This window comes from Bicyclus anynana, chromosome 15, assembly GCF_947172395.1.
Source record: "Bicyclus anynana chromosome 15, ilBicAnyn1.1, whole genome shotgun sequence".
NCBI lineage: Eukaryota > Metazoa > Arthropoda > Insecta > Lepidoptera > Nymphalidae > Bicyclus > Bicyclus anynana.
In genome coordinates this window covers 15,934,991-15,955,952 of record NC_069097.1, presented here as the reverse complement: position 1 = coordinate 15,955,952, position 20,962 = coordinate 15,934,991, and the positions used below count along the sequence as shown (strand labels likewise).

At 36.4% G+C, this 20,962-nt stretch overlaps 1 protein-coding gene across 1 annotated transcript in view; it reads right to left on the bottom strand.

Annotated features, from left to right (window-relative positions):
• The window catches only part of LOC112052803 (E3 ubiquitin-protein ligase ZNRF1), a 113,733-nt gene extending 92,907 nt beyond the window's left edge, over nt 1-20,826 (bottom strand). The window contains exon 1 of the mRNA XM_024092027.2: nt 20,245-20,826. Coding sequence (XP_023947795.2) covers nt 20,245-20,611 — 367 coding nt within the window. The 5' untranslated portion in view covers nt 20,612-20,826. The remainder of the gene's footprint in view (nt 1-20,244) is intronic.
• Nucleotides 20,827-20,962: the final 136 nt, after the last annotated feature.

Sequence of the window (20,962 nt, the reverse complement as noted above, 5' to 3'; positions counted from 1 at the left end):
AAAAAAGTGAGTAAAAGAGAAAGCTAAAAATATCGGCGACAGTGTTGTCGCCACTCGCCAGCGCGCGGCACCTGACCTTCGCGGCGTTTTTATATTCAGGCAACCGCTGCAGATCGATCAAATAGGCACCACGTCTCGCGATACACGACTGTACATCACTACTACACTACTACATTACTATACTTTTGTCCAAACAAACAAAGCGAATAGTACTTGTAGAGCTTACTGTGCCGTGGGAGACTAACATTCTGAAGGACCACAGTTTAAAAGTGAATAAATATTATGACCTAACAAATGAACTAACTAAAAATGGCTATGTAATTAGTCTGTACGCCGTAGAAGTAGGTGCGAGAGGATTACCAGCAAAATCTCTCTATAACTTGCTTAAAGACCTTGGCCTTTCTAGAAGTGCAGCTAGTTCCATATTAGAACGAGTATCCAAAGCTGCTCTAATAGGATCTTACCAAATTTGGATAGGTAGGGAGAACAACACGAGCAGAGAAGGGGAGTGTTGATCGATCGTCAAGGAATTCCTTAACCCTACATCCAGTAGTCACAAGTCCTGGACTTTGCTCGGTGTTTTTCTCTCTACCACGCGATGGACCCGGCACCTGCACGGTGAATCCATGGAATGCTAAGATATTCGTCTCACAATTATTACTATCATTTCACGGCTCACTGTTGAGCACGAGTCACCTCTCAGAGTGAGAGGGTTTAGGCTTTAGTCTACCACGCTGGCCCAATGCGGATAGACCGAATTCATACACGTAGAGAATTAAGAGTTTTTCCTTCACCTTTTGAGACACGAGCTATTTAATTTTTAGAAAATACACGTAACTGAAACTGGAGGTGCATGCCTCGACCGGACCGAACCCCACATAGTGTGGGAGAGGTCCCATACTCTGTGGGGTTCGGTTCGGTCGAGGCATTGTTCGTCTTACTGAGGGGTAAGACGAAGAAGACTAAAGTAATAGCCAGATGGAAAGCAGTAATACGATCTAAGTTGGAGCGCGCTTGCCTACGCCTAAACTACTACTGAAATAGAGAATGCCTATTCATTCTTACCTTGAAGGTATTTAAATTGTAGGTGGCCGGAGACACAGACGTTGGAAGAGCTATGCAAAGATTTGCATGCGAAAAGTAGACGTAATTCGTTTAGTACGAGTTGCCTGGATATTCATAACGTAAGGATGTCTCTGTTCGCGGCGTCTTGCTGGTCTGTGGTTAAAGGGGAAGGAGAAGAAATAAGACCTGGATTACCTGTGAACACTTTCCAAAGAATATTATACCTACTTCAAAAAGTTTTACATGAAAAATCGACACACACGCCGACGTCGCGTTGATGCAAAAACATTTGAATAGTATCTATATAAAAATATTTTACCTACTTAAACTAGCTGCACACAAACAAAATGTTTTTAATTCAGTAGAAGCATTTTAATTTTATAGGTCAATAAATCGTTAGTGTCATTGTTCAGGCGAGGCAACCGGTCAGTGACACTGACAGTGACACTGACAGGTCGGCGGGAGAGTTGAGACATTACTTCCGTCCCTCCCGACTATAAGCGCTTCATCATCACTGACACAGAGTGCAATGAACTAATGGATGTATGTTTGTTTATTTAAAGTATGTTTACTAGCACTCTTCAACTTTATGGTCCATCAAATTACTAAATACGAAATACCTACAATCTACATATAAGATTTTTTATTTATTTGATCGAAAGATAATTTTTATATGCCTCTATTAAGTGTTAAGTTGGTCTCATCTAAATATTATGAACATCTTCGGAGACAAAAGTCGAACTCGAAGACTCAGCACGAAATGTCAAGGATTTTCTTTGTTTAAAACTATACGCAATCTCAATAAGTTCAATACGTTACGGGACCGAACTCAATGCTGAGATCCCATTCCTTGTTTTGGGATCTCTATCCGTTGGAGCATTCGTTATTCTCTCGTATTTGTTATTATCTTGAGAATATATTAGATTCATGTTTCACAGAAAAGAAAAGCTAAACATAGTTCGGCCAGTGACGAATTTCGTTGGAAACGTAGCACTAACAATCCTGGTTTCTGAGGTTAGGTCGTTGAATATAGAATTATAGAATAACATTAAAGTCAGTTTCGACCATGTTTCACATATCATTAGTATTTGTGCTGGTAGTAGGTTGAAACACTCCGAACGGTCTCCCGTCCGCCCACCCCGATGATTCGAGTTCAATTCCTGGTGCGAGGGGTTCACAGACCGGGGGAATTAATCGCGCCGGAGCTGGCTGTCGGCCAACGCGGTGCCCGCGGACAGCATCTTGCATTGTTGTTTTATTACTATTAATCAAAGACAGAACACGCAGATGTCCTGCGTAATGGCAGACGCACACTGGATGACAAGAGATGAGGAGGACTCCTTTATCCGCTTGTGCACACTGACAAGAAAATCCTTTGCTATGTGGCAATCGTCCACTGGTTGCCACGGAAACCACCGAGTAGTCGCAGATGACAACGATGTCTCGTGCATTATCATGATCAGAGGCGAGAACTGCTGGACATAGACCCTGCAAGGATTTGGAAATATCGCAGTTTTGAACCACATGTATCCAGCGCCTCCCTATGTTTAATGTGCAATGCAACCTTGCACTTCCGATGTAGTGTCGCCATTCTAGTAACGGCTCCTAAAACTCTATTTGCCATGTGAAGTTTTCCTTATTGGCGAACTGCAGTTACAAAAGCATTACAACTCTACTAACATTAAAGGCGATAAAGCAACGTTAGACCCCGTAGTCGGATAAAAGCGCCTGAATCAATGATTAGCAGGGTCTAGGTGTCGTTTCTGCGATACATAATTTAACTCCACAAAGACCCTGAAGCAACAGACAACTTTTTTTCTCAGGAGCCGATAAAAACATACAACACTAACACCGGATTAGTAAAAAACGTTCTGCCCAGAGAATCTAACACTTCGTCGGATTTGTCTTTGAAAAAAAGGGAAAATATAAACGGACAGTGTGGTGCGCACTTTAAAAAAGTTCCATACGCAAAATTTGCATTGTCATTTCAGACATTCATCATGTACAGCTTTATATTTCCCGTCGACCTTGCCGTTTGATCTGCCCGCGCGAGAGAAAATTAAAATTTATCTCAACATGTCCGTCGTGGTTTCAGGTCAAGTTTCCCCTCGCCGCATTATCGAGATACACTAGTGGGTTCGTATTTTTTATTTTTTTCGATTGAAAGAAAAAACGTTAACGTCTTCTTTGGCGGGCGGTGTTTTTAGTTTATACCAAATCTGAAGCTTTTCGTTTTGACCTTGCTCTTTAAGCTTTGCAGTTGAAATATGGCGTTTTTGTTTTTTGGCGTAAAACTTGTAGTCGAGTGTTTGTGCAGTTTATGTGTAGTTAGAATCACTAGTGTTTTTTAACAGATTTCAAAAAAGGAGGTCACTTTTTATGTATTTGAAGATGTCTTCGAGATTACTGCTCTGATTTAAAAATTATTTGTTTTTGTTCTTTTCATACTTAGTTTTATAAATTGCCTGTTTGGCAAATTTTTCCACTACCACTTTCAAATTAGGCGCTAAAATAGATAGTTTATTAACCAGCGCCCAGCACACGCTTTGTTGAAAGTGGTATAATTTACACGCTGACTGATTCTAATGGAGCATCCTACCATAAACGTTAGTCTTTGCCAGTAGTGTGATCAGAACAATAAGTTCACAATTTTATATATGTAGAGTTTATCAAATTTCCAAATAAATAAAGAACTAGGGCTGTCACGTCAAAGAAAATGTATTTTTATTTTCACAATTTTCTTTCAGCCTTGAGCCAAGACTTTCCCCCATAACCGTGTCATTTCCCCGATGCGATCGACAGCTGCCAATAGTGCGCGGCGTGCGCGGGGGAGGGTTGTGCGCGCACGCACTATTTAAAACCGACGCAGGCAGGTCAGTGGGGCGCACAGCGAGCCGGCGGTGGCGGTGGCACGCTATTTCAGTCAAGATTTAGTTACAGTTAATTCTGTACTGAATAATTGCTTACAATAATATAAGTGGCGAGGCATTCTCAAACATCCGCCACCAATATAAATGAACATGATATACATACGTCATACATTATTCATAATAATGATAGTCTATTAGTTTCTCAGTAGGTTACGATTCAGAGGTCGGGTATCAAATCCGAGACTTTTGTCGTATCGTGTTAACAGCTTCGCCTAAGAGAAGGAGGCTTCATTAAAATTCAAAACAAAATATACAAATTAATAGTTGACGGAAAAACGTCTGCTACTTCCGCCTACAGTTAGCATCTTGGTGTAAATTATAACCAATTAGACATCGTTACAGTACGTGCAATACTAGGTATAAGTCCAGTGCCATGCAATGCGCCGCTCCTCATAGATCACTTCGATCACTTTATCGTCAACGATTCTAACCGATACAATCACTAGTCTATATTGCTCTGTTTCGGAAAAATATTATTTACACAATTTATCTCAATCGCTGTAAGGCTACTTACAGGACGGTCGTTATCAACTGAGTCATCGGGCCATCAAAATGTTCCTTAATTTATCTATACATCTATTAGCATTTATGGCCACACTATTCAGTCGATAACACGCTGATTAATCAATAATCAGCCTACTAATTAACCATATATGTCCATAGATAGATTAGATGTGGAAATGATTAATGGTTGACGACTAAGTTGATAACGGCCGTAACGTATCAAAAAGGAGGCAACCCTACTTCTGCATCTGTTACCAAGGATACCATCGTCACTTCAGTTCTTTACGTTCGTTAAGGCGTCAGGCGGCAACAGGGCTTTGGCACTGAAGAGCTTCTCACTCTATTTAACGCAACAATGTGACGCACGCAAATTAATATGATGAAAAATAACCGCAATCATGACATCAGCTACGTTTAGAGATGAGGTAAACATCGCAGCGGTAACTAAACAGTAGTCTTCCTATACAATCTTTAGGCCTGCCGCTCTAGCCATACATATAACGACTGTAGAAAGCGTTTCTTTTTCTACAATCGTTAACGTTCGTTAAGTTACAAAATGTGTGGAAATGGCATCGATAGGTCACGTAATCACTTAACCTATAAAGCGGACATACTATGCTATTTTTTTAATTTTCGACGCGATTTTAGAAAGAGAATCGATAAACATGGCTAGAGCGGCTGAAGTTGTGTCCTCAGTGAGAGCAATTTCTCCTTATGGCTGAACTAGAATACGTAAGAGTTCTCATTACGGACTTGTATTTCAATAGATGCTTAATGCACTTCTATCCAAATCTGCTGAAAGTATTAGCGTCAAGTGTCTGTTTGCAGCGCTTCTTCTTTAGATTGCATCCAATATCAACTTTAGAATCGAAGTTTAGATATTTTTTTACAGCAATGATAATAATCGATGACGTGGCGATTGAAATGATTGAGAATTTCACTCAATAACTCGTCGGGATCTCGGCCACTTAAGCGATAATTAGTATCCTCACAGATAGGGCGAAATATGCCATTTTAACTTTTTGGCTTCATATCGACAACATATGAAGTCAAAAAGTTAAATGGACAGTGAGGACTAAGGATCGCTTAAGTGGCCGTAACAAATGTAATAAAGATCGAATAAGAAGAAGATATTAAAAAAACAAAAGTTTGACACACTTTAGAGTGTGAGGCCTTGTGGTGCTGTCGCAACGGTCTATTTTGCCCCAATGTCACACTCTACGAAAGTTGAGAACGGGCAAATTTAGGAGAGCGTGATGACACTAACACGTGGTATCAGTCGCAAGATGCAGAACAGATGCAAAGTAATTATGTAATTATGCAAAGTAAAGTCCTCGACTCTATAGACAAATAGTCTAGGCCAAAATGCCACGGTATCAGGTGTATGATACAAAAACGACAATTCAATTTAAACATTGAACTATTGATTCAAAATCATTGATTTCGAGTAAGCTTTCGAGTCTTTTTAAAAACTCCTTTAAAAAGTCAAAACTGTGTATTTATAAACTGTACAATACTCTATTACAATTCTACCATACATTTGGAACGACAGATTACCTATTCTAAACGCGAGACGCGAAGTAAAATAACATCGATCAGTTACCATGATTACAATTTCCTGGTATAGTATTTATACATTTTTATGGACTTAGATCACTGTTTCTATTACATTTACTTTTTAACCCCCGACGCAACAAGAGGGGTGTTATAAGTTTGACCTGTCGGTCTGTCTGTCTGTGGCACCATAGCTGCCGAACGGATGAAGCGATTTCAATTTAGTTTTTTTGTATGACAGGTGGCTTATGTGCGAGTGTTGAGTATATAGACATGTTTGATAAAAAATGGTTCAGCCGTTTAAAAGTTTTGGAGGGTGAAAGTGGGGAAGAATAACTGAATGACTGCAAATGTACTCGAGTCATGAAAGCGCACTGAAAGAGAATATTCATGACTTGATCGAGAGTGTAAATAATAATTTCATGACCTTCTGGCGCTTTTCTAAATTTTCAATTTTATTTTATTGACATTATAAGCGGATGTCCGCTACGCGACTTCGTACCTACTCGTGGAGATTTTTGTGCGAAAAATAAGGAGTCGAGTGTAGTTATATTTTTATTGAAGCGTTTTCCCATTAGTAAAATATTATTAAATGTAGTATTTACTTAAATAAGATATCTCGTTTCAGAAGGCAATAAAACGGATTACCTACATACAATTTACAAGAAAATATTTGACTTTTAACATTCTGAAATTTCCATAAAGCTTCGGATTTACGTTCCAGTTGCTTGAATACAAAATTATTGTGCAAAATAAATAATTTATTACAGTTCTCTCAACTTTCAACGGGGTCATTTACCTTGTTTCCAATGCAAAAAAAAATATCTTTAACGCACAATTTGTTGTTTTTGGTGTATTTTCGCGACAAGTTCGGCGACTTCAACGTATCTCACGAGATTAAAAAACATCTAATAAAGTAAACTGATAAATACCTATATTAGTCTTTTAATACTAAAGAGATTTATCTGGTCGTATGTTACGGGTCAGAAGACTTTTTATACATGGAGTGAAGCCAACAACATTGAACTTTTAAAAGTCCAATCACACGCGATCACAATAAAAGCTGGTTTTCAGCAGAAAATCGTCTATTAAAAGTTGGTGATTCTCAATTCAGAAGAATATTATACAATATTACTTAACAGAATATTATTTAGACATCGTAGGTAGATACAGTTTTCTATTAAAAGAAAACACAGGCGAAAGTCACACAACACGCTTATTGCCTTTGCACATACGATGTTATTTCAAAATCAAAAAAATCAAAATCAAAAATCATTTATTTCAAGTAGGCTCAGTTTACAAACACTTTTGACACGCCAGTTGACTATTTGTAAAGATTCTACCACCGGTTCGGAAGGCAGATTCTGCTGAGAAGAAACCGGCAAGAAACTCAACAGTTGCTCTTTTTAAAAAATCATACAGTATTATAATTTACAATTGATGATAACATTACAATTTCTTATAGTTTTACTTTTTGTGTGAAGGTGGATTTTAGTTCGTAGCACTTGTGTTTTTGTAAAAATAGTAGGTACCTTTACCCGTAGTTTCTAATTTATCTAATAGCTAAATTTCCACACATTTAAGGAGATCCAGTGCTTCCACGTAGAAGTTAAACTATGGTCTAAGACCTAAGTCATAGTTTGGTATCTACCTACATTGTTTAACATTTAGAGATCAACTAATATTGCAATCACTAAGTATACGTAAATCCTAAAATGAAGTAGGAAATACTTAATTTTAGGATTTCTCTTATCAACAAAATAAAATGGGACAAACTATGAGGTGTACTTTTTCAAATAAAAAAAAGAATCATCAAAATAGGACAGTACTATGGGTATGAAAAGTTATGTGTGAAAAAATAAAAAACACGTCGGATTGAAAATAAAACCGTCGTTTACTCAGTTAAAAATGATGACTTCTATGCAAAAATCGCAACAGACTGCAAAAAAAAAAATATTTTTATATACAAAGGTAGTGGTAGATCATTTTATTACATCTATTGTGAGAGTTCAGTTCGTCCGCAAGCACCCTAAGTAGGTATATTTGTCAGATGAAATCTACGAAACGTTCGTCATGAGATAAATTATCTGCATTGGCGAACTCGCGGCAACTGTAGTTTTAAAAACTTTTAAATTAGTTACTTCTATCCGATCTGGCAAAAGCACAAAAGCTAGAAAAATTACGCTGGCGTTAAAAATTTTAAAACTACCTACCTAAAGTGCGATGTTATAAGTAGGTACTTATATTTAAATGAAAGCTGTACAGACACTTAGCAGATAAAATAAAGCACGTAAAAACATTGAACTTAAAACAAAGTCTTTTAATTGTAATGGTACGGGTATAGTACTTATGTGACTATGCATATAGCTCGTTTCTCGTTGATAATGTAGCTTTGCATTGAATTGATTAACGATTTTTTATTAGTTTTATTTAGTTATAGTAATTTTGCCCAAAACTAATAGGCATCCTACTAGTTAAAAAAAATTACATTAATTATTGTACCTATTAGCTGTTGGTTTTCCTTACAAAATATACTATGTGATAATCGGAAAAATACATGTCCAAGAAATCCACTAAAATCTTCTTCTATAACATGCAAAGACTATTCTCGAACGAAGTCTATTCAGCTAGATACTTTCTAGTCGTCGTGTCAAAAGATCTAAATTTATGCGTAGATACTAGATAATATTATCCGACCAGACATTCATTACTTTGTTTGCTCTCGAGAGCAAAAGCTTCTAGATACAACTACTTATACAACTATAGATAGGAGTTACATACAAATTATTATATACTACTTCAATGGGAGTTTATAGGACGAGGAGCAAAGGCCTCATATATTTTTCTGGACTCAAGTAGGAACATAGAATACAGAATGAGTTTTATTTATGCACTAGCAGTCTTGCGACTTCTTTGATACCAATTGAAGTTTGTCGGGTAACTGTTTGGGCCAAGTCACAGTTAGACTGAATTTACGTCGCGGATATTCCAAAAAATTCCAATTTTTCATTGAAAATTGAATCAAAATATTATTTTAAGTATTTCTCCTTCTCAATTTTTGTGTTAATTAAAAACGAATAGTGACCTAGTTGATCGTCAATATGCCTACAATACCAACAATAAACATGTCGTTACAATAAATTATCTTATGACTATAAACTTCGGAGAATAGATCTAAAGACTCAGTTATAAAAATACTGTTTATAACATATCAATTTACGTAAATAAACTCAGCCAATAACACCGATCATCCAACGTAACCAATAACAATCACAAATTTCACGACACAGGGTGTGACGCAAACGACAAAGCGACGGGCGGGCGGAAAACACAATTTTCCGTGAAACATTAAATTAATTTAATATTGCAAACGTCAAATACTAAGTGCCTTGCGTTGTGACATGTAATGTAGGTTTATGTGAATATTAAAATATTAATATTTTATTATCACTAAAATCTTTCGCTGCTAAATTATTAAGACCAAACACACTTACTTGGTACATACACATTCTAAAATACACTTTGCTGCCGCTGTTAATAAATTTAACAATTATACCAAAAAATACCAATTCAATAATATTTATTAATACAATAAATAATTTTTTTCACAGTGATTTGACATAAAGCATAAATTAATGAATTCGGAGAAATACAACATTAACTATAGCTTGGCAAGTTAAAAGTTGAGTTAAGTCGTTTGTTGAATCTCCGAAACTACTGGACCAATTTTAAATTAATTTATCAATGGAAAGCTAGATTATATTTTAGATAGCGGGATATTATATTTTATGCTCATAATCCCACGGGAACGCGACCTACGCGGGTAAAATTGCGGGCTAAGTATATTATAATAACATTACAGTCAAGAACACACATCATCCGATAACTGTAGCAGACGGTCGACGAACTTGTAAAGTTTTAAATAAGCTATTAAAAGTTTTAGTTCACATCGTAACTACATAACTAGACGTTGGTACAGGCAGTCACCATGTTATTACACAGTTAGTTGGTATGGATCAATGTATGTGGTTTACAAATAAACAGTAAGCACCCTTTACTACACCGGTACGATGCTCTGTTACCGTGTCTATTAGATAGTATTTATTTTCGTACTAATTTTATTAAAAAATGTTTTATTTAAATCATCAACAAAATATTTCTTATTACATCATACAAAATGTTAAATGATAGTTAAAGGTGTGAACGTAAAAGCAGAGCTATGAGCCTTCCAAGCGTGCCCAGTTCCAGTAGAAGTCCACAACAAAACTCAATTTTATCGAATACTAATTATTTTACCATTATTATGTCTTTAAACGTAGATTGAGAATAGGTAACTTATCAATTTGGTCGTAGTGGTTTTCCTCAACTCGAGCATAATTTGTTCTTGTTTTCCTCGGTATACATTAGAAATGATGTTGCCAGTCATTTAGTTTCGTGATAACCCTTCAAAATAACTCTCAAATCCTTTGTTATTAGATATGGCACCTGTGATAGCTAGATCTTCGTTGTTTGATTAAGTTGAACGTTTGTCAGCCATTTCTCTTATATATATATGTAATTGACCTAGGGTACCTAGGGTACGCAGCTACGGAGTTCAACCCGCGGTGGCTTTGGGAGCAGATTTCAGGGGCCCGGTTACTCAACCGTCCAAGTATAAAGCCCTCTAGCTCCATGAAACCTACTACCTCCCAATCCACCTTTCAAAGTCAGCTACCTTTACTTTAGACTATAATAAAAGAGCCCTCCAAATTTTCAAATAAAGAGGAAAGATTTGATTGTTTGTTTGTTTGCATTGAATAGGCTCTAAAAGTACTGAACTGATTTGAAAAGTTCTTTCACTGTTGGGAATCTACACCTTCCCCGAGTGCTAGGCTGTATTTTATCCCAATATTCTTACGGGAACGGAAAACTTAAAACGTGCGGCGTCTGCTAGTTAAATATGAATTAATTCTAAATTCAAATTCCGGGTAAAAATGTATAGTTAATGTACATTATTTAGACGTTAACTTGTCGCAGTTAAGCATTAAAACATGTCGGTGTTCACTTTTGTCCCAGTAAAGTGGTCTGAACTCTCTCAAGTAGTAGTGTTAGCTATCAAGCGGAGCCGGTGCACAAACAAGTCAATATTTCAGCCCACTGCGAGAAACTGGGGCGTGCAGACACACAGCGTCTATATTATAGCTTTGAATTTATAAGTTTACAACTTGTTTATTCCTTTTCTTTATTTTAGTTCTTCGAGATAGAAAACCAGAATTTTAAATACAGATAAATACAGAATTTTTCATATACCAGTGGCTATCCGAATCTGGTGCACTCAAACATAAACAAATACTATAGTCTTACTAAAATATGTTTATTATGTTTACATATTAGCTATACTGGGCCATCATTGTTATAACTAAATACTACAAACCATTGTTGACTGAACGACTTTAGTTTAGTTAAAAGTTTTCCATTAGTATAAGCAGAAGTTAACCGAAGTTACAAAACACTTAACCCTTTACTGTTTATAGTACACCAACCCTCCGCGGGTTTAACTATGGTTAACTCTAAACTAATTAACTAATCGGTTTTCGCGGTTAGCAGTGTTCCAGTGGATCCATTAAAATTTCAGAACTGTTCTGTGGAAACTTTTATTTTAGCTAGTTGCACACAACAGAATTCAATATAACACTGTGCCAGTAACGAAGCAGTACATATAAATAAAATAGTAAAATTCTTCTTTTTGTTTTTTTTAATTTAACGTACACTAAATAAAATATTATTTGTTTTATTGAAATCAGAGAAAACAGACGTGTTTCTTACGTTTTCCATTAGTTTTCAGGTAGGATGTATTTATTAAATATACGGCTAGTTTTTGAGAAAATATAACAAAAATAAAAAATTTTGCGAATGATGCAGATAAGAACATTCCTTCAAACGTTGACAACACAGAAGTTTAATTAACTAATCCTATTATTGAATATATTATACACAGTCAATAACATTGACAATATGAAGGGTAAGATTGCCTAAACTCGTACCCCGATATAATAGTATTATTTCCATGAGGGCTTTGAAATTGTCATCTTGCCCCCCTTTGAAGTGACCTTTGTATTCAAAAAATTTATATTTTTGAGGTTTTCCGGAAATTTTCAAGTAGAAAGCTAACTTCGGTATTTTTTTTGAAATTTTAGGTTTGGTAGTTTTGGAGAAAAATGGTCTATTTTCTTCAATATCTTGAAAACTATTATATATTTACGACCCTCTTACCAAGTTAGGTTGATTGATGTATCACACGATGCAGTTAAAAAGTTTTTTTTTTAAATTTTCATCTTGCCCCCCAGAAGTGACCTTTGTATTCAATATTTTTTTTATTTCTGAGATTTTCCGGAAATCTTCAAATAGCTAACTTATGTATTTTTTTTAAATACATATTGACAATTAATGACTGTGTGTGAGCACCCCAAGGGTTAGTAAAATATTAATGGTAATCAGCACACGCACACAAACAGACCTTGCGCAGTGCCGGCGTTTTCATACTTTGATTTGAGCTTAGCTGCAGTGGCGCGCGCGTCCGATCGCACAGTATCTATGGAGTGACATTATGAGAGCGGTCAGTGGGCGAAATTAAGAGCTTCACCTATGCCTCCAAGTTTAGGTTCAATAATTAAAATATTTGATCAAATGTTCCTTTAAATTTTTATCATTTATTGCAACAGTAAATCAAGTAGGTAGTTCAGAAAGTCGACAGGTTAACTACGAGTAATAATAATGTTTATCTATACTTAAATGGAAATAATACAAGTTACTTATATCGCTTTTAGGAAAATAACGTATTTTAGTTTGATATGTTAACATTTATTTGTTGAAATGATATAAACTTGAAAGTATTGGTGTGACACTCTCTTTAGATGTTAAATATTGAGAAATAGTACTCATATATGTATATGCATTTGATCTAAGGAACTTTTGTTTGGGTTCGGTTATACTCGTATCTAACCACGAGCAAAACCGTGCCATGTACTGCGAACTTTAAATAGCTTTAATTTATTATAGCGTTCGGAAAAATAAGAAATAAGAATAATTATTATAATAACTAACACAGTTAGCAATGAGACCTCCCAGTATACACAGATCGTATAGCATCATTAGTGTTGTGGTGTTATCAGTAGTTCTTCCAATTTAGTGCCAGTCACACACCATTAACACATAAAATAATAACTAAAACCAATAATTACATAGTTAAAAATAGTTAAGTAGAACAGTTTAAAAAAAAAAAAAAAAATAAGAATTCTTGTAATTGGTCTTTTTGTATTGTTCAAAGTATGATCAAACGAAATATATTAATGACAGAGACACTTAACGAACCTAAAATTCAGTATACTGAACTGTTGAATTTTAATTCAAAAACACCCCCTAAGCTCCTTAGACCAAAACCCTCTTCTTTAAGATATTTTTTTTTAATTTTTCGCATCACAGAGCGCTCTTAAAATCTCACCCTGTACGGTCGTGGTACGAGAACTGAAAGACAGGGTTGTAGAGAAGGTGGAAGAGAACGATGACCCCAGGCCCAAGCCCAGGGTGGTACGATAGCGGCGGCGGTACATTGTCAACGTGTTATCACGCGGACGGCTCGCGAGCGACTGACGGACTGAGTTTCCCTGTCCTGCGTAGGCGCGCTGCAACCCGGAAAACTGTCCGCCATATTTTATTTATATTGCGGGACTCGCGATGGACGGCGCTAGGTCTAGACGAATTGACGCACAAAAAAGTTTTATTAACCGGTTTCAGTTTTTTTATGTTGGCGGAAATTGTGTTTCCGATGTGATTGATCAAGGTTAAAAAAACGGGAAAGACGTATTTTTTTAATAACCCCAATATATTAAGATCGTATGTAAAGATGCAGTTATAGAAGCAGGCTATTAACCTAAAAGTCTGGTAAGTTGTAACCTCTCGTAAAATGAACTAAAATTTACATACTATTTTAGTATCGATTTTGAATTTAATATTTAGTTATATGTTTAGCGGAGTGTTTTTAGTAAAAAAAACGCATAGCTATCAAACACTATCTGTAAACAAGTTAAAATTTAAAATGTTGGAATTGGGAATCCCCGGGCACTCATGAATTTAGATAGAATAACGACTTAACGCCAAAAAATCTTTCTATCAATATAAAAATCGGATTAGTTTATCAGATCTCCGATTTAGCTTATCAGATGTTCATCGTATTGTAGCTAAAACGCAACGTAGCATTGCAGCTAGAACTGTCTCGTAGGTCTAGTGGTTAGCCTATATGGATTCAGATTACAGGGTCAAGGATTCCAGTTCTGAGACATACTGAGCTTTCCTTTTTCTAAGAATTCTTCAATATTAATTGTCAGCTCATCGTTGGAAAGATGGTGTTACCCCGTGCCTCGGAGAGCACATTCGGACGTCGGTATTTGTCTTTATTATTAACATCTGAGCCCGCCAATCAGCATTGAAGAAGCCCGGTAGCTCTAAGCTCCATATCGTCTCTTTAAGGAGGGAGGCCAAACCCTTTAGTGGGTCGTCAAAATGGGCCGGTACTGCTGATGCCACAGACAGACACACAAATACAAACACACGCAAAGCTTACGAATAAAACACCCGTATTGTTTACATGGCGATTGAAAAAATTATACGCCATCAATGAATTACTGCCATCGACCTATTTGCGTTGGACAAAATTGCCCGCTAATAAATGACGTACGCTGTTGACACAGGCTCGTATTGCCATCAGCTATGGGTTTCGATGGGCAATAAATTACCATCACGCGCGGCGCCGGGCGGGCCCTCAGGGTTACTGGAATTAGCGTTGAAAGCTCTGTGTCGGGTTACATTCATCATTCCGCCTATTTTTAATGGTCCACTATAAGAACACTCCTCATAGGAAAGGGGATTTGGAAGTTTAGCTCCACAGAGTGAGTGAGTTGGCAGGCTTAAAGATAGCGCTTGCGCTTGAACCTTTAACAATTATTGTCGTAATATAGAATGACCAAACCGATGCATGTTCCGAGGCACAGAGGTGTAGAAACGCCAATTTTGCTACTCAGTTCTGTTATTGAGGTTTTCTTAGAAAACGTTCAGTATTACAGAATTCGTCCCAGGACTGGAACCCAGGGACTTTCACGAAACCAACAACAAAACAACAACGAGGTGGTCGAGTTACATTCAATGCGAATGATGAGTTTGTTACGCTTAATTTTTTTACGCTCAATCAGAAAATAAATCCGTCTTGGAAAACCGCAGGAAAATTTGTTCAATATATTCGAAAATATTATTGACCATCATCGATCTCCTATTAAAATGTGGATGCACAATCAGCGACAAAAAACGTCCCCACTCAATGAGTGCCAAACACAACTCCTGGCACTCAATTCAAGTAGTCGCATTTGCAAACTCAATCCTTAAGGTTAAATTTTCTCTGAATTTGGGTTTTTATTGATTATTGGACTATATTTAAAGGCCTATAAGTATAATTTTCTTTACCAAGAATTCTAAAACTGCCAAAGCAAAATTGGTCAATTTTTAAGTGACATTTTCTACATCATTGTGCATCCTTTTATTATGAGGTCAATGTTGACCACAGATACAATTTAATAGCAAAATCTTCCTCTTAATTATCGAAAATCATAACTATGGAAACGCTTAATTTATCTAAGTTAAGTAAACTTTTGTTGTGAGATCGTTATTATAAAATTATACTCGTATGTCTTACAGATATTATATTTAACACATTTCATTAATAAACAGGTAGTTTGTTACAGCAGTTTTGATAAATATAACTTTTCATGCTATATTCACCCTTAACATACAAGTGAGCGTAAAGCCTGAACAAAAGGGCCATGCTACCAGTTTATGGCTCCAACACAATTAAATCAATATTGTCAGCGCTGGCACACTGCCGACTGGGGCGGAGGTGGGCTCACATTGTATAACAGTAACATTTCCAATACTCTCGCTAAGCGGCCTTCATTAACCGACTTACAAAAAGGAAGATGTTATTTCTCAGGCGGAGTTGGGAAGTCAGCAGTGTTACATCCCCGTGCCTGGGAGAGCACGGCCAACCGTCGGTCCCGGTCATTAACGTTAAAATCCGAAATTGGCCTTTAATTTAACATTATCACCTTAATCCCGCCAACTGTAGGTATGTTTTTTAACATCCATCATAAAACTACCTAAAATTCTTTCAGTGTTAGATAGGCCATTTATCGAGGAAGGCTATAGACTATATATTATCCCCATATTCCTACGGGAACGGGATCCACACGGGTGAATCCGCTTGGCGTCAGCTAGTATAAGATATAGAACTTGACCACATTGCTCCAGTGCGCGTTGTTTACGCCTTTAGAATCCTTCAATCCTACATTATTTCTGCTATACATGGGCTATATTTTATCCCCGTATTCCCACGGGTAAAACCGCGTGGCGTCAGCAAGTATTTTATGTTTAACAAGTGGGTATTTGCGATACCTATTTGTTACAAGTAACTCGATTGATTTGATGCCCCGCTCATTACAGCGAGAGCGTCATAAGTTATTTAAGACAATAAAAACTATAAATAGCCGTGATTCCGCGTAAGGCTTCAATGAGTCTTTTTCATGTTATTGTGTAAAACAAAAAACACATCAAACACAACAGATGTTATTCAAAGTCAAACCACAAGGACAGGATCCCATACACATGCAGATTTTTCAAGATGTCTAACATCTTAGCGCGTTTCCACGGTCTTCTAATAAGTCGATAATTCTATTAAATAATTACACGTCTTTTACTATTGACGCGCACGAGTATTTATTCCCTGTAAAAAAATTGCAACAAAATTTTATTAAATTACTTTAATGAACGAATGTATGAATGACATAACTTAATTTCGGCTGAACGTTTGTCAGCCTAAAGTCCTACTCACGGAATTAATATATATATAAGCTTTAGCATTTACTGTCCAAGTATAAGTCTTAATCCCCCCCATTTTATCCCCGTATTCCCACGGAAACGGGAAGTACGCGGGTATACCGCGGGGCATCGGCTGTACAAGAAATGGTTAGATTTTTAAATTCATACTATTAAAAATAACAACACAATAGTTAATATAATAAATTGTTATTTAAGCTAAAAGCGAATCTTATGTAATTAAGATACGAATAGCGTTTTGATGACAAGATGATAACAATATATTTGTCTATATACATGAATTGCAGCTTCCAGCAATGTGCTGTCATGTTATTATATGATGTTATCTTGACATTCATATGCAGGCATAGTTGGTGTCACTTAAAAAGATTGCTGAAGAGACTGCACAATGGACTATTTGCACGAATCTATGCCAAGTGCTAACATATGTGTTATATGACATAATCAAATATTTATTTATAATAAACATAACATAAGGCAAAATCTCAGGTTGTCTCAGTTGTGATTACTTGTTACAATAAAGATAGACATGGTAATACAACTGTAAAGCATCTCCCTCTAGTCATACATAATCACAATTTATGAAATAACCATATAGCTATTTCTTAATTGATAAACTTTAAATCCTCATAAATATAATTCATTCCTTTTTAACTTTACAAAATATAATTTTGTATAGTCAGTCCCCAAAAAAAAGATACATTAAAAACTAATCATTAAACTTTCATTCAAATCTGTTGAGCCCTTTCAGCAGATCTGAAGACTGTTGTACTAGCCACGGTCGGAGCCTACCACCAGCCAGATCTGGATCAATTAAGAAAACGAATTGGCCCAGCTGGAGATCGAACCCAGGACCTCCGTTTTGTAATTCCACCACGCACACCACTATACCATGGAGGCGGTCAAAAGCCTACTTGAATATACTCCAGGTCAATTGTATATCACAAACCCAACAATAAATTTTATTCATTGGTGTTATATACTTCATGTATATTATATATGTACAGTACAGCTAATTAATAGAAAACATGCCTTATTCATATTATGTGAAAATTGGTCCATATAAAAAATATTTAATAAAACTTGTTTGCGCTCTTATAATGTGACACCAATTACCCTTATCATAATGGAATAAATCAGGTTAAACCAAATATTATATTATTTTACGGAGCCTATTTAGGCCTCAAATTAACTTTCCAACTTTTAAGTTTGAAAAATATTATTTAAAATATAATTGTCTCCTTCCTTGAAATTGGTTGACAATAATTAATTATTTCTGCATTAAACAAAGAATATTCTATACAAATAGCACAACAAAAGAGATAAACAGCAAATGAATTGAGGTCTTAAATAGCATGCAAAATTGGCAGAACAAATCAACACCAATTAACACAGTACAAAGATATCTATTAGGTCAGATTGGTTAAACTTTAATAGTAAACAATGAGTCTGTTTAACTTCACAACTGAATGCTGTCAAGCCAACATGTCCTGAAGATGCTCCCATTTCTGACTCCAATGAAAGAGGACATTACTTTTGTAGCCTTAATAATCAAAAGTGAATTTTAATAAACATCAAAGCATAAAAATATATATAGCATAAAATTCAACAGAGAATCAATTCAATAGAAAAATTAAATCATTACTTTATCAAAAAAGCTTGCTACAACATTTAACTACATTTCCAATTCATCTTTAATTTGGTTGGTAACAGAAAAAAGCTTCAAATACTTCTTTGCCACACTGGTACACCAGCAAACTTTTCAAGAAGTAAGAGTAATGAAAAAAACATTTTTCTTCAAGAAACAAACATTTATGAAGCCAATTATTTAACTAGATCTTTTTTTAAACATTATATTATCATCTCCTTATACTTTTATATATACCTGGGTATACCTGCCTTCCTGGGGCAGATGTTGTATTGACCGGTGGGCATTGTCTACTAGTCACTGACTGCACTAGTTACCACGCTATGAGGAAAACATATTGCCAAGCAATTTAGCAATTATGTATGATGCCACTTCGAATCCTTCAAGGATATGGGTACAATAAACTTATACTTACCTATTCTAAGTAAGCCAGCCTTTACCGACTGGGTCACTTAACATTAGGTGAGATGACATTTGAGGAATAATATTTAATTGAGTAAGAATAAAAAACCATTTAGAACAGAGTGCACCAAATTGACAAACTGCACATTAGCAAGCTTCACACACCATAAAAGTAATATTGAAAACTCCAACAAGCAAGCAGATTGCTCACAATGTTTTCAAGTATGGGATTAAACTCTCAACTTCCCAAGTCCAAATCTCAATTCATAAGGCATCCCAGATGCAGTCAGAAAGATTTTTGATAACAAGTAAGCTAATGAGAATCTTATTAGAATGTCAAAGAATCTCTGTAACATATATTAACCTTTAGATTGTAGTTTTACAATCCAGTTTGGTTTCAAATATTGGTTCAAAGGAAATAAATTTACATAAATTCATACTTAGTATTCAACACATTTGAAAAGATTGTTCATAACACCTGTACCAACATGTAATGGCTCTAATGAATTGAAATAACTCTACATAACAATAATTTTCAACTACATAGCTCATAATAATATAATGAATAGAAGTTCATACCAAATCATGATGAGCAAAAAATTGGGATGTCACTTTGTAATAATGTAAACAAAACATATTTGGTTTTAAGTAAACAATGAAATTGAGTCTTATTTTAGTGAAGTATGTGTTTTTGAGTCTTTTATCATTTTTTTTCATAACACTATGCAGCTGTTCTAGATATATTTGTACCTATTCCTATTAGGTTTCTTATTTTTAGTTTAATACATATTTACCTTTACCCTGTTCTTAAACAGTTCAGTGACCTTCCAGCTTCTTACTAAAGCAGTAGTATGATTAGAAAACTTTCAATACTATTAAAGATTTGATTGTTAAAGTTAAAGATCTTTGAAAATATTATATTGTGTAGATTTTTCTTTATCGGCCTGAAGAAAAAGATTGTGCAGATTCTAATGGCTTTTTCTTTCTTATTGTAGTGTAGACATGTGTTTCTATTTCTATGGGCTAGCATTTGTCATGTCGGTAACAAGACACAGACTAGGACTTGCCTAATCGTTACTGTATTTTTTAGGAATGAGAAACTGACCCACTGATATTGTAGTACATAATACTACCTACAACCTCACTCGATTCTTGCCTTGTTATAAGGTTAGCCTCTACAAAGGGGAAACATTTTAGAGACATAAGATAACATAAGAGGCTCACCGTTTAGGGACCAGATGTGCGAAGGCAGCGAGTGCGCGGCGTACACACGGCCGAGCGCCAGCGCCGCGCCCGCCGCCGGGCCTACGTCCTCGTTGGAGCTGGAGTCGGTGTCGGGGCTGGCTGCCGCGGACGCCTCGTAGCTCTGCGAGTTGGGCGGGATGGCGATCGCCTCGTGCGACGCGTGAAGATCAGGCACTGACGACAGGGACCGCGCGCGCTGCCTGTCACTCGCCAGCTGTATCCCAGGAATGGCGCGCAGCAGGCTGAACCCCGCGCTCCCCGACACCACGTCGGAGCTGGAGCTGGTCGAGAATGTCCTGGCGCGCGGGCTCTGCTCTCCGTTCGCGGTGCTCGCCTTTGCGCCCATGGCTGCGTTACGCAAATCCGCCGTCACGATACCCAGTCCGAGATCACGAGCACAGTTGCACGACCCCGGCGACCACGGGAGGCATTTTATGGAAAACGGGACGAATAAGAAAAAAACAATAGCACTGTGCCACAACAAACCCGAAAACGTCGCGAATTGCTATTGTAAACAGCGTTGCATGTGAGTACTTCCTGCAAAATTTTGACAGTTCTCATCTGTAGTGTGCAATCGATTCGTACGAGACATCGATTTCGTTATCATTATTTCTAATATTTCAAATTGTTTTAATTATTATCGCTAGATCAGGTTTTTTACCTACTATGTACTTATATATTTTCAGAAAAATAATTC